General features: G+C 50.8%; 1 protein-coding gene across 1 annotated transcript in view; it reads right to left on the bottom strand.

Annotated features, from left to right (window-relative positions):
- Positions 1 to 4802, bottom strand: part of LASP1 (LIM and SH3 protein 1) — a gene marked incomplete at both ends in the record, with an annotated part of 33440 nt that extends 28638 nt beyond the window's left edge. The window contains one exon of the mRNA XM_084238668.1: positions 4734 to 4802. Coding sequence (XP_084094794.1) covers positions 4734 to 4802 — 69 coding nt within the window. The remainder of the gene's footprint in view (positions 1 to 4733) is intronic.
- Between the last annotated feature and the right edge of the window lie 7662 nt (positions 4803 to 12464).

Raw genomic sequence — 12464 nt, 5'->3', positions numbered from 1 at the left:
AAAAGGAGAGAGACAGACACCCCTACCCTAGAAGTTGGCCAGCTCCCCCATGTGAAGCCACCACGCCTCTTGGGAAGGAGGACAGAGTACAGACTGACAGGGTGAAAGTCCAGGGCCAATGCCTAATCCGGGGGTCCCACAAAACCCCTCCAGGCTGCCATTTGGAGGAAATGGAATGGTACCTATTCCCATCAGCAGCTCTCCTGCCACCCTGAGGCCCTTGCTCTAGGCCTGGGGCGGGGACATCTGTCCCCTTACAGGGGCTGAGCAGCAGAACGCTGTAGACAGCACACTGAGGAGCCTGCAGGGTCACTCCTGAAAACTCAAATCTCTATGTCTGTAAACAGAGCTGACAGCGTGCTCCATGGAGAAGCAGAGCGGTCTGAGCAGAGGTGGGCTCTGGGCCTAACCTGGTAGCTCTGCCTGCATCATGCCCCTTCCCTCCACTCTCTGGAACAGGGTTCCCAGGTTCATGAAAATCCAGGAGCAGGCCACTGTGTCTGTCCTCCTTGAGGCAGGAAAGCTGAGGTCAGAGGGGTAGAATGTGGGGAATCACTCAGCAAGACGGGGTCAGGGGCCCCACAGTGAAAGAAACCCCATTTCTGTCTCAATAGGGTCTGGTGAAGGAAGTCAATACAACCCACAACGACCTTGCATCTGCCTCCCCCCTGAACCAGAAGCCAGGGCAAGAGTCTCCCTTTCCTCAGAAGCCCCAAGAAAGATTCAAAGACACATCCCCGGGACTCAGGATTCAGGGAGCAAAGTTCACCGACAGGTGGGCAAGTGCCCCCGGGGAATCCTTCTGGTGCCATGAAGTTCATGGTCTTCCTGGTGACACACACAAAAAGACCTCTGGTGCCATCAGCACCCTCTCAGCCCATCTCCCAAGTTCCCTTGCCTGCAGTTCCAAATTGCAACGCACTGCACAGAACACCCACTCCACAGAAAGGCAAGCGGAGGCTGGCGCAGCAGGGGGCCAGATCCATGGCACTTCCGCTGCTGGGCAAGTAACTCTCTTCACATTCACCATGGCAGTGGGGGAAGGGCTGCTCCCAGCTCCGAAGAGGGCATGCGGAGCTTCAGGTCACTGTCGCTGCAGCCTGGCATCCTACCTTCTGCATCCAGGCTGCCTGGGGTGGCCGTGACTCAGGGTTAAGAGTATGAGCGGTCTTTCCCTTCCTTCCTATAGCCCCGGGTTACAGTTTCTCCCTGGGCCAGGGGCAATACCAGCTCCACCCTGGCTAGGTCACCAACTCAGCTCTGCCAGACACCTGGCTGGCTGCTTACAGGTGTTGACCTTGGCTACTGGTTCCTGAATTCCAGGGGAATTCCACTATTATTCCTAAGGCCCCAGGCCCTGAGCATTTCTCAGGACAGGGAGAGGAAGGGGTGGGAGCCCCCTGGGGTAATGAAGAGGACTTTTTACAAGCACAGAAGAGCTGAGTACAAAGAACTTTGGATTTCACTTCCAGCTTGGGGGTGAGGGGAAAGAGCTGTGTGGCCTGACTGAGTTCATGGGGTTCTGAATTTACAAAGGCAATCACATCTGTTTTATCAAGCCCTGTGAAGACTGAGCCTGGCACCTTGCGTTAAGTAGTACTAGTACTAGTATAAAAAGGTGATCGTGGACATACTCAATTGTGTGGCCAGGAAAATGGAACATCATGGCAAGGATTGTGTCCAGCCTCCTTCTATCTTGCTGCTGCTGTGTGTGTGTGTGTGAGAGAGAGACAGACAGACAGACAGACAACCAAAGGCAGAGCTCTCCTAATGGGGAATATTCCAGAATTAGCTACTCGCCAATCCTCTACCCCTTCCAGATGTCTCCACCTGTTTTCACACACCCCAAAAAACAAGTCAGGGGAGAGGGATGTAGCAAGATGCTTAACAATGCAGGCCCCCAAATACAAATGCTTCCCAACAGGGTCTGGGACAAAACTTTCCACCTCTCTCCAAATACAGAGGACATAGGAGAGACAGGAGTGGTGAGTGGGGAAGTGGGTGATGCAACCTCTCCTTGGCAAAGGCCCTGTGGCAGTCCTTCAAAGTGCAAGACACTAAGTAGATCCTCAATAAACAGTTGTTGAATGAATGAACAAATAAGGTCATCCTAATTGCCCCCCCATCCCAGAAATCTTCCTGGAAAGCAAATCTCAATCTCCTTCCTCAAACACCACCATGAGCATTATATATTTATTCAGCGTGCAGAGCACACTGGGAACTGCAGGTTGGGGGCAGGGTAGCTATCTATCAGAGGTAACATGGCCTTTACCCACCTAAGACTTTGGGAGATAAGGCTCAGGGAGGAGAAAAAGGTTAACACCAAGGACAAACACATGCTTTAGGTGACATTGTGTGCTCCGTGCATAGAGAAACTACAGCGAAATGGGTAAGTCTATCTGACTCTGTCCTATTGTAAATGGGAAGCCTTGGAAAGTTGGTTAGCAACCATGCCTGTGGGACTGAATGTTCCCCTCTCCCAGGTCTCAGTCCTCTGGGCACCAGTTCCCCAGTTGAGGTGCCTGTCTTTACCTCCTGGAGGGGGTTGGGAGAAATAAGGACAAAACCTGGATATTCCAGGCCTCCTGCTCAGTGCAGGAAGGCAAGGTTTCCCCAAGGCCATCTCCTGGAGGGAGCGCTCTAAAAAAAGGGAGAACTCACCATCTCCCACTTCCCAGGGCAACCCCCACCTGAATGCCCTTTTTCAACTGGGGCAAAAGAACAGGACACCTTGCAGGATCCCTGCCCTTCCCTCCCCCAACACCAGGAACTGAAGGTCTTTATAAAGGGGCCAGGTGTGGCGCTAGATAGAGTATCCCAGAAAGGCAACCATGCCACAACCCCTCCAGGCACTTTGGCAGGCACTTTAGTGCACTGCCCCACCTCCAAGGAAATGACATCATCACACCCATCTGACCCAGGCGAAACTGAGGCCTGGAGCCATTCATACAGCCAGGGGAAGCAGCCTGGGAACTACAACCAAGTCTCCCAAGTCCTGGGCTCGCCAACCCTCCACTGTTGATTGCTTCTGCTTCATATACGGGTGAACATGCTTCCCAATTCATGGCTGTGGAGAAGGGGATGCAGGGATTCAAGACACAGAGACCAAAATTCCTACCACTGGGCAAGGGCAAAAAGCCCAGTGTGAAGGGAGAGCTCTTCTGTCAGTGCCTTCAACCTCAGGTCCTGCCCTCAAGCGGCTGGTACAGTCACTGGGGAAGGTCAGCACCCACATCCCTTATGCCAACAATATGGCCCTTCTCTCCTCCTGCCCAGCCAAGCCCAGGAGAGAGAACAGGAGTCCAATACACCCTCTTTCTCCAAGAGCAAGTTCAAACCCCACCCTCTCGCCCTGACTCAGAGGCTAAAGGTCACTGACGGAGCTTCAAGTCCAAGCGGGAGGGGAGAGACACAAAGTATCCAAAGAACTCTCCATTCGCAAACAAAATCTGGTTTCAGGAGGGCGATGAACTTGACCCAGGGCCCTACACCCCTCTTCCATCCCATGCCTCTCACTGCTGCCAGGTGTGATGCAAAGGAAGGAATATTTGGACTTGACGCTTGGAGGTGAATAAAAGCCACGATGAGAAAAGGTAATAATCACAGAGGCCTCTCCCTCAGACTGGGAAGGGGATGCAGGGGAGGGGCAGATTCTGCCCAAGGATCTCACAGAGCTTTAAAAAGGGCCGGATCCTAACCCAAACTGCTGGAAACACCCAGTCCTACTCTCCACCCCTCTCTCAAAGTATAATGGCAACCAGATGAACTAGTCCAGCATGGGGGGGGGGTACACGCATAAGGACCCCCAAGGGACAGTGAATTTCCAGAAGGCCACCTTCCCCTCCCCCCAAATACCCCCCCCTTTTCTTAGCTTCCCCTGAACTTAGCCAATCCCACCCTCCATTGGGGAGACCTGCTTTGAAAAGTTAGCTCTTTGTTCTTCAAGCCGGGCTTAGGTTTTTGAGCACAATTTCAGATGATCTCTGCTAAGCACCCCCCCCCAACACACACACACACACATCCTACTCCAGAACCCCGGCCCGCCCGGTTCTGACCCGGCAGCCCTGCGTCCGGACTTGGCTTCATATTTGGGGTGGGGGCTGGGAAGCTGTGGACGGGGTCTGCCAGCCTGTTAACCACTGAACCACCAAGGGAGCTTCCGGTCGTCCAAAAAAAGGGGTCTGGCGGTGGGGTCGGGTCCTCATCCGCAGCCCAGCTCTCCAGACGTAACGTTCGCCGGCCGGGGGCAGTCCCCGCCGGGGAGCCGGGCGGTCCACTGCGGGAGCCGACGGTTTCGCCGGGCTCCCCAACCTCTGCCCCGCCCCCCGGCTCTCCCCCCACCCCAGAGCCCCGCTTCCGCCTACTTGGCGCTCCGCTTGGCGGGGAGAGGGAGCGGCCGTCTCCTTCCACTCCCCCGGTCCTAGGGGGCGGGACTGCACCCCTAACCTTCCCCACCCCCCCATCCCGGGGCCTGGCTGCCGACTCCTCCCGCGATCCCTCCACCCGCGCCCCGAGCCCACGCGTCCCCAACAGCGGCTGCTCACCACGCGTGGACCCTTCCCGGTCGCGGAGCTCCACGTTTCCAGGCTGGGGTCTCTCCCCGCACCCCATGACACCGCCCGCCGCCCCCTGAGATCGCGGGGTGAGGCAGCAGAGACCCGGCCCCCCGCTCCTCGCCCGGCCCGGAGCCCCGCTCGGGGTTGCACAGACACGTCTCCCGGCCCCGGGCTCACCTTATCCAGGCAGTTCACCTTCTCCGTGGGGTACACGATCTTGCCGCACCGGGCGCAGTTGGGGTTCATGGCTCCGGGCAGGGCTGGGGCGGAGACCCCCGAGACCGCGCGTTCTCTGCCGGCGGGCGAGCGGGCTGGCGCCGGCCGCGGCTGCAACGGCACGGGCGGCGGCGGCGGGAGCTGGGACTGGCCTCCGCCTCCGCCCTCCTTCCCCTAATAAACACGGGGGGAGGAGGGGCTGCGCGGCGGGGGCGCGCGGGGCGGGCGCGCGGCCGGGCGGCGCGGGGCTGCGCGGGGGCGGGCTCCGGGGACGGCCGCCCCGCGGAGGGCGCGCGCCTGGGTGCACCCCCGGCGCCGCGCCCCGGCGCCCCCAAGCCCGGGCGAGGGGGAGAGGCGCGGGGGGGGAGAGGCGCGGCGGGGCCGGGCGCACGGCGGGGCCGCGCTGGCAGCGCCTCGGGGGCGACCCGGCTGCGGGGGGCCGGCGAAGCCCTCGCACCCGTCGAAGTGGGCTGGGAACCCTCCCGAACCCCAGACCAGATCCACCGGAGTCGGGGACTTTCCTTTGTACCCGACGATATGAACCCGGGGCCGAATGGGAACGCCCTGCCCCGCCCCTCAGGTGGCGGCCCCCCTCTCCCGACGCCACCCCATCTTTTGCCACTTCTGCAGGGCGGAACCGGGCTCTCGCTGCCGGACTCAGGGCCTCGAAGTCCCGGCTTGTCCCGCCCTTCCCGCGCCTCGGCGTGCAGTTGTCTCCGAGGTTCCCGGATCCGGGAACCTCTGCTTTCTGCTTGCCCCCCCTCAGCCCCCCCTTTCCTGTTCAGTCCGCCTTACCTTTGCTTCCCACCTCAGTGCAGCAGGGTCTTCGTACTCAGAAGAGCCATCTCCAACCGCAGCCACGGCGCGGGGGTATAGCTCAGTGGTAGAGCATTTGACTGCAGATCAAGAGGTCCCTGGTTCAAATCCGGGTGCCCCCTTGGTGGTTTTTCCTCCCCCTTTCAGCTGGTGTAAACTCCTTCTCACCGTTTGCATTTTAACCTTGAGTCCTACGTTCAAGAAAAACCGTATTTAAAAGTCTCTTCCTCATTTCCCTCCCTTAGAGAAAAGCTTTAGGATTTGATTTATACGTTTCAAAAAGATGGCGTGCTACAGGCACAAATCAGATGACAGCTGTGCGTTCCCCTTCCCTGAGCCAGAGGTAGTGGAATATCCGCGCCCACCGCGCACAGCCTCAGGCGTGTCAGGTAGCTTGAGGCTCTGGACTGAAGGGACTTGAGAGACTCCCCCAAGCTGGGGTTCAGTTTCACTTTTTCTGGTGGATGGGGAGAGGTAAACCCACAGACAGGGCCTTCTCCAATTTCAACTTTCTTTATTACCGGTAACCTGGAGTTGCTGTGTTGGCCCTTTCTTATTGCTCATGACACAAGTGTAGAGTGGAAGCTTCAAGAATGTTAAAATGACCAGTGTACATCCATAAGCTCATTTTCATTCACAAAAATAAAGTTACCTCCTGATGCAAACGGATGAAAACTAATGTTGTGGTTCCCAAACTTGAGTATGTTTCAGAATTACCAGGATGGCTTGTTAAAACGGCACCAGTTTGGGGGGGGGGCCTCCCTGGTGGTGCAAGGGGTTAAGCACAGCACTATAAAGCAACCTGCAGCCTCTGCAGCACAAGTTCGATCCCCGACCGGGCAGGGAGCAACCCACATGGCGCAGCAGACCTCTCCTGTCTCGCCCGCTTCTCCCCTCAGCAGTGTATTTCATTCAGTCTGCCTGTTCTGTACCCGACTCTGTCTCTGGTGAAGCCTCTCAACCCCCATGCCTCTGGCCTGCACCCCAGCTCTTGTATGCATAGATGAATAAATCTTTAAAAAAAAAAAAAAAAAGCACCAGTTTCTGATTCTGTAGGTTTCTGGTGGGACCCAGAGAATATGCATTTTCAACCAGTACCTTGATGATACTGTTGAGCAAAGAATCGTACTCAGAATCATACAAGGCCTCGGAGTTTCATAGCCTACAGGTGAGGACCCATGTGTGCTGATTGTGTAACTGACAGTATCTCTCTCAAGCAGAAGAAAAACGTAAGTGTAAAGGGAGCAAGGGTGTCACCCTCAACTAAGTTTTGCCCAAAAAAAGGAAAAATAAAGAAGAAAGAGTGAAGCAAGCTCCCTGGGTCAGGGGGCAGCTGTGATATTTTAAACCCGGAATCTCATTGTGTCATCCTGGGAGCCCCAGGGGAATACTGGAGCGCATTTTTCTCCATGGTTCCCATTACTGTCTCCAGGCTGGCCTTGGGGGCTGAGCAGACCTGCGGTCCCATGGAAAGCCCAGACCCAAGGTATGGCCAGCTTTTTACTCCTTTTCTGGCAGCAGGCCTCAAATTTAGCATCTATAAGTTCTCAGCCCAAAGAAGAAGCTGTCCACTTTTTACCTTCTAGCTTTTACCTGTGCTATGTCCTGTTAAACATTGAGAAACCATATAAATGTGGATTTTTTTTTTAAGATTTGTTTATTTTTATACAAGAGCTGGGGTACGGGCCAGAGGTACAGAAGGGTGAGAGGATTCACCAGAGACAGAGCAGGGAGCAGAACAGGCTGACTACAGAAATACACTGCTGAGGGGAGCAGTGGGTGCAACAGGAGAGGTCTGCTGTGCCATGTGGAATTCTCACTGGCCAGCCGGGATGGAACCAGCACTGCAGAGGCTGTGGGCAGCTTCACAGCGCGGCACTCCACCTGCTGCGCCATCGAGGAGGCCCTAAATGTGGATTCTGAACGTGAATTCGTTCTTCTAGTCTTCTGGTCAAGCATAAACTAGGCAAAATAATACTGCCCTGCCCTTGACACACCGTTTTTACCCAAAGAGGAACTGTAGTTAATGGTTTGGTGCCTTCTTTCTAGCTACAAGAGTACAGGAGGGGTCACTAGGAAGGGGGTGCTGGGGATGGCCATGCTGCCGCCCATCATATGCCACAACCTGTTCTGCTTCAACATTAACTTGGATGCACTTACAGTAACATGGGGTTTCTTTTTACTTACAGTGCCTGCCCACCCCACTAACCAGAGTGGTTCATGGTTGTAGAGGCACCTGGTGGAAAGTGAATGGTTTATATTATGGGTAAAGCAGAGGCTCAGGTAGCCAGGGAAGAATGGCCCAGGAGTATTACAGTTCTGGTACCCCAGAAAGTTGATGCCTTAGTTTTGTTACTAAACTTATGGAGTTACTAGAGATTTTAGAAAGAAAGAGTGGATGGTTTTTGTTGACCACTTGGTAAGGGTATGGGACCAAGTTGCAGTGAAGATGGACAAGCCACTGGATTGAAGAAAGTACTTTACAGGGTCACTGAGAAGAAATCCATCCTGCATAACCCCATCCTGTGAGGCCTAAAGACTTTAAATGACCATGGGCAGTGGCTCTTAGGCTGACGCTCCAGATAGTTTATGGACAATATTTTTTTTTACTGGATGTTCTTGGCATTCTATTAGGAGAAAAGTCATCATTTAGGTCTTAAAGACTTCCAAAAAAAAAAAAAGGTTATACATTTATTTTAGATCTCTTTTCCAAATAGTAATATCATACCTACTAAAGGTATTATTTTTTTAAAGATTTATTTATTTATGCATACAAGAGCTGGGGTACAGGCCAGAGATGCGAGGCGTGAGAAGATTCACCAGAGACAGAATGGGGAACAAAAGAGGCAGACTGACTGAAATACATTGCTGAGGGGAGCAGCAGGTGAGACAGGAGAGGTCTGTTGCACCCTGACCGGCTGGGATCGAACTTGTGCTGCAGAGGCTGCAGATTGCTTCACAGTGTGGTGCTTAACCCCTTGCACCACCAGGGAGGCCCTGCTAGAGGTATTGTTATAATGAAATTCAATCAAAAAGGCAGGTTGGTGGGAAGGAAAAATTCCAATATGCTAAGGGAAAAGTTTGTTGGAATCTCCTCCTAAATTCTGTGCCTGAGGGCCGCTTCTATGTGTTTTTTTTTGTTTTGTATTGAACGGCTAATTGAAGTTTTAAAATCATATGTGAAATATGTAAGTCTAAGATATATAATAAAATACATTGTTGAGTTTAAAATAAAAAGCACAGGAGGGCTTCTTGCTGCTGGGTTGAGGTATATGTTAGATTTCTCCATTGCATATCTCTGAGGTCTTGGTGTTTCTAAGACATGGAGAATGTTTGCGGGTGGAAAATGAGGAAGAGACCAGTGAAACTTTCAGAGAGTTAGGTTTCACAATCAGCTCAGCAATAGGGGTGATTTTGGGTTAAACCTCAATATCTGTGAAAAACTTACAGCTAAGGAAGGGGGCACCCGGATTTGAACCGGGGACCTCTTGATCTGCAGTCAAATGCTCTACCACTGAGCTATACCCCCTCTACTGGCAAGCATCTGCCAGATTTCCTTTACATCAATATTCAATTTATCATATGGAAATTTGTTCAAAATTCCCTTTTCCCTCTTACATTTCTTAGATGATTCTGAATTTGTTGATGAGAAAACACAAAATTAAAGGACCAAATGAAAACAGAGTATTTGAAAACATGTAAACTTACAATTTGCCCTTTCTAGACTCAATTAGTTCTGTGTCTACCACCCCATCCACCTCTTTAAGAAGAGAACAACCTCTTACAACACTAGGATAGAAAATCTTTCCCCTGATTCTCTAAAAAGAATACAAATACCAGCTAAAATGTCATCCCCAGTGAGCAGCGTTCCCTGGCTATCCTCACTCTTTTTGTGACACGGTGATGATGTGTCCCACTATAGGTGTAAAACGCATTTTCGGTAAGATACAAAGGTTCTCACTCTCATGTTTAAAAATCTAGTGGGGACAGTCTAGAAACAAAGTGTGCAAATGAATTAACAAGGAAATGCCCAGTACTGATAAAATGATTAAAGTAAAAAATAAAATGGTGAGTCAGGGAAGTACTGGGGACTATTTCAGGTTGGATGACCATGGAAGGCCTTGCTGTGCAGTTATTTTAGAATTAAGGCCGGATCCCCAGCTGCCGGCGAGGGTCCCACATGGTGCGCAGACCTCTCCTGCTGTGCCCACTGCTCCCCTCAGCAGTGTACTTTGTCAGTCTGCCTGCTCTGCACCCTGCTCTTGCTCTGGTGAATTCTCTCACCCTCCCATGCTTCTGATTGTTCCCAGTGCTTCTATAAATAAATAAATGAATCTTTAAAAAAAAAAGAATTAAGGCCGGGATTACATGAAACAGAGAGTCATTTGGTCAGGGCAGGAAGCAGGCACTCTCTGTAGTATAAATGGCTTCAGCACAGGTAGGAGGGCCAGAGTGGCTGGAGGAAGGTGGATAAGGGGAGAGCATTTCAATTCAGCTAATACTATGGATACTTTGTAGGTCAAGTGAAGGAGTTTGGATTTTATTCTAAATGGATAAAAAGCCAGCCATGGGGGCCTCCCTGGTGGCTCAAGGAGTTAAGACGCAACCTATGCAGCTATTTGCAGCCACTGCAGCATGAGTTCAATCCCTGATAGTATGAGGACAATATGTTCAACTTCAGGTGTCCAATAGACATGTGAGAGGAGATGTTCAGTACACAGTTGGAAATCCAGTTAATTCGGGAGTTCAGGGAGATATAATTTTGGAGATATAATTTCAGGAGTCGGTGTTTAGATGGTAGTGATGAAGGAGGTGTAGTTTCCTGAAGTGTGCTGGATTTGGCTCTTAGTGGCTAGTGAGAATCCATGGTTAAATTTTCAGGAATTTTAAGTCAGTTGACTTTGGTAGCCTGAAATGGGCAGATGGGGGTATTTGTATCACAGAATTGGCAAATGGTATAAATCAGGCTTCCCATCGCAGTTGATCATTTGTCTCTAACCACCACATCTGCATCTGATTCTTATTTTCTGCGAAAAGGAAAAGCCAAGGTTTTCAGCTAAGAGAATAAGGAAGAGAGATGATCTGTAGAGAGTCTGAGACAGAGGACATGGGTGAGACAATCACTTTGGAGAGTGAGAAAGTGATCTCATCAGGCAGTGATTTGGAACACTAAACAAAGTGTTTCAGGTTAGTGGAGTGACACAAACTTGTGAACTTTCTCTAACAACATTCAACTGCTTGGCTGCAGGCATGGTGTGATATGATAGTTGAGTTTAAGTAGGATTGTGGTTAAGAGGGCAAGTAAAATCTAAGGCTTATAGGATAGGAAAAGGAATGCGACATGATCCTTCCCCTCAAAGAACAGAACAGGCTAAATTGGAGAAACAAGATATTTGTGCATAGGGAAAAATAACTCACAGTGGAGAAATCAGATGCAGAGAGTAGCTGAATTGTGGAGCTGAGTAGTGATAATGAGAGAAAGAAGTCTCAGACTCTTAAATATTGGCATCTAGAACATGGTGTACACCTTACATTTTTACAATGATGCATGTCAATTAACAATAAAACTGTGTAGTGGGGCGGGGCGGGGGAGTGGTAGTATGAAAGAGAAATGGACATGCTATCACAGCTAATGGAAGGATTTTCCAGTCTAGGAAATACTGATGATGTTTGAAGGAGCCAGGGGAGAGAAAGTGACTTACGATGCTGGAGAGAACCGAGACAATGAGGCCACATCTGGTAGGAAGGACAAAGGAATTATTTCCTCTAGTGTGCAAAGCACTGGACTGGGGATTCAATGCAGTTCAAGTAATAGGCTGAAAGGATGGAAATTAGACTTGAAGATGCCTGAGGTAGAAAAGGCAGTCGTTAATGGAGGAGAGGAATCCCGACATACCCACCCACAGGACTTTCAAACCTGGGTCTGAAGAGACTTCTTCCTCTCCCAACGCTTAAATCCCGACTGCCTTTGAAAACTTCTCTTGAAACAGAAAACCTGAAGCAGTTAATTATAAATACAAGACTATTTTTATTATTATTCCCGAGATGGGTGGCGGGTCAGAAAACACTACATTCACTACCATTAAGTTGTAATCTTCCTTCCACCAGCAGAGGGGGTATAGCTCAGGGGTAGAGCATTTGACTGCAGATCAAGAGGTCCCCGGTTCAAATCCGGGTGCCCCCTAGGAGCTTCACTTTTAAGCCTCACGGTCCATAAATAGAGTAGTATTTACTGAGGCAAGCATCCTCGGTGTTTTCTCAAAATAGAGCAAAAAAAACTATGGTTTCAGAGATTTCACGTTCTCCTGCCGATATGTAAGGGGATTATATAACAATGTGTTGTCTGCCTCAGTCCAGGTGACCTGTGATTAGTGAAGTGTGATCTGGGGAGAAGGGACGATTAGGTGTGATCCTTCCTGGTAGAAAAAAAAGCTACTTATTTAAATTACTACATTAATTAACTGTTTCACTCCTGTTCTTTCATCTGTATACAGGTGAGCTTTCCAGAAGAGGCTACATGCTGTTTCTCTCCTGTTCTTTCATCTGTATACAGGTGAGCTCTCCAGAAGAGGCTACATGATGTGTGATATCTTAACAAATTAAAAGTGAAAACATGAAATTTCAACTTTTATTAATTGAGGTGTTAAAGGGGATTTCTAAAATGATGTAAAGTAAAGCCACTCCTCTTGATAGGTGTTAGGGAGGGGTGGGGATCTGGTAGGACGCTGTCATGTTATAGTAGAAATCTACATCACATACTGTTTATCTCCTGTCAACTCTGAGTTAATTTTCCAGCCCAAGGACACATCTGGAGGAGTACTGGGAACCAGTACTATGACCGGCGCCAGACCAGACTGGGGCCTCCCTGGTGGTGCA

The sequence above is a fragment of the Talpa europaea genome (assembly GCF_964194135.1).
Source record: "Talpa europaea genome assembly, chromosome: 7".
Taxonomy (NCBI): domain Eukaryota; kingdom Metazoa; phylum Chordata; class Mammalia; order Eulipotyphla; family Talpidae; genus Talpa; species Talpa europaea.
This window is presented reverse-complemented; position numbering and strand designations above follow the sequence as displayed.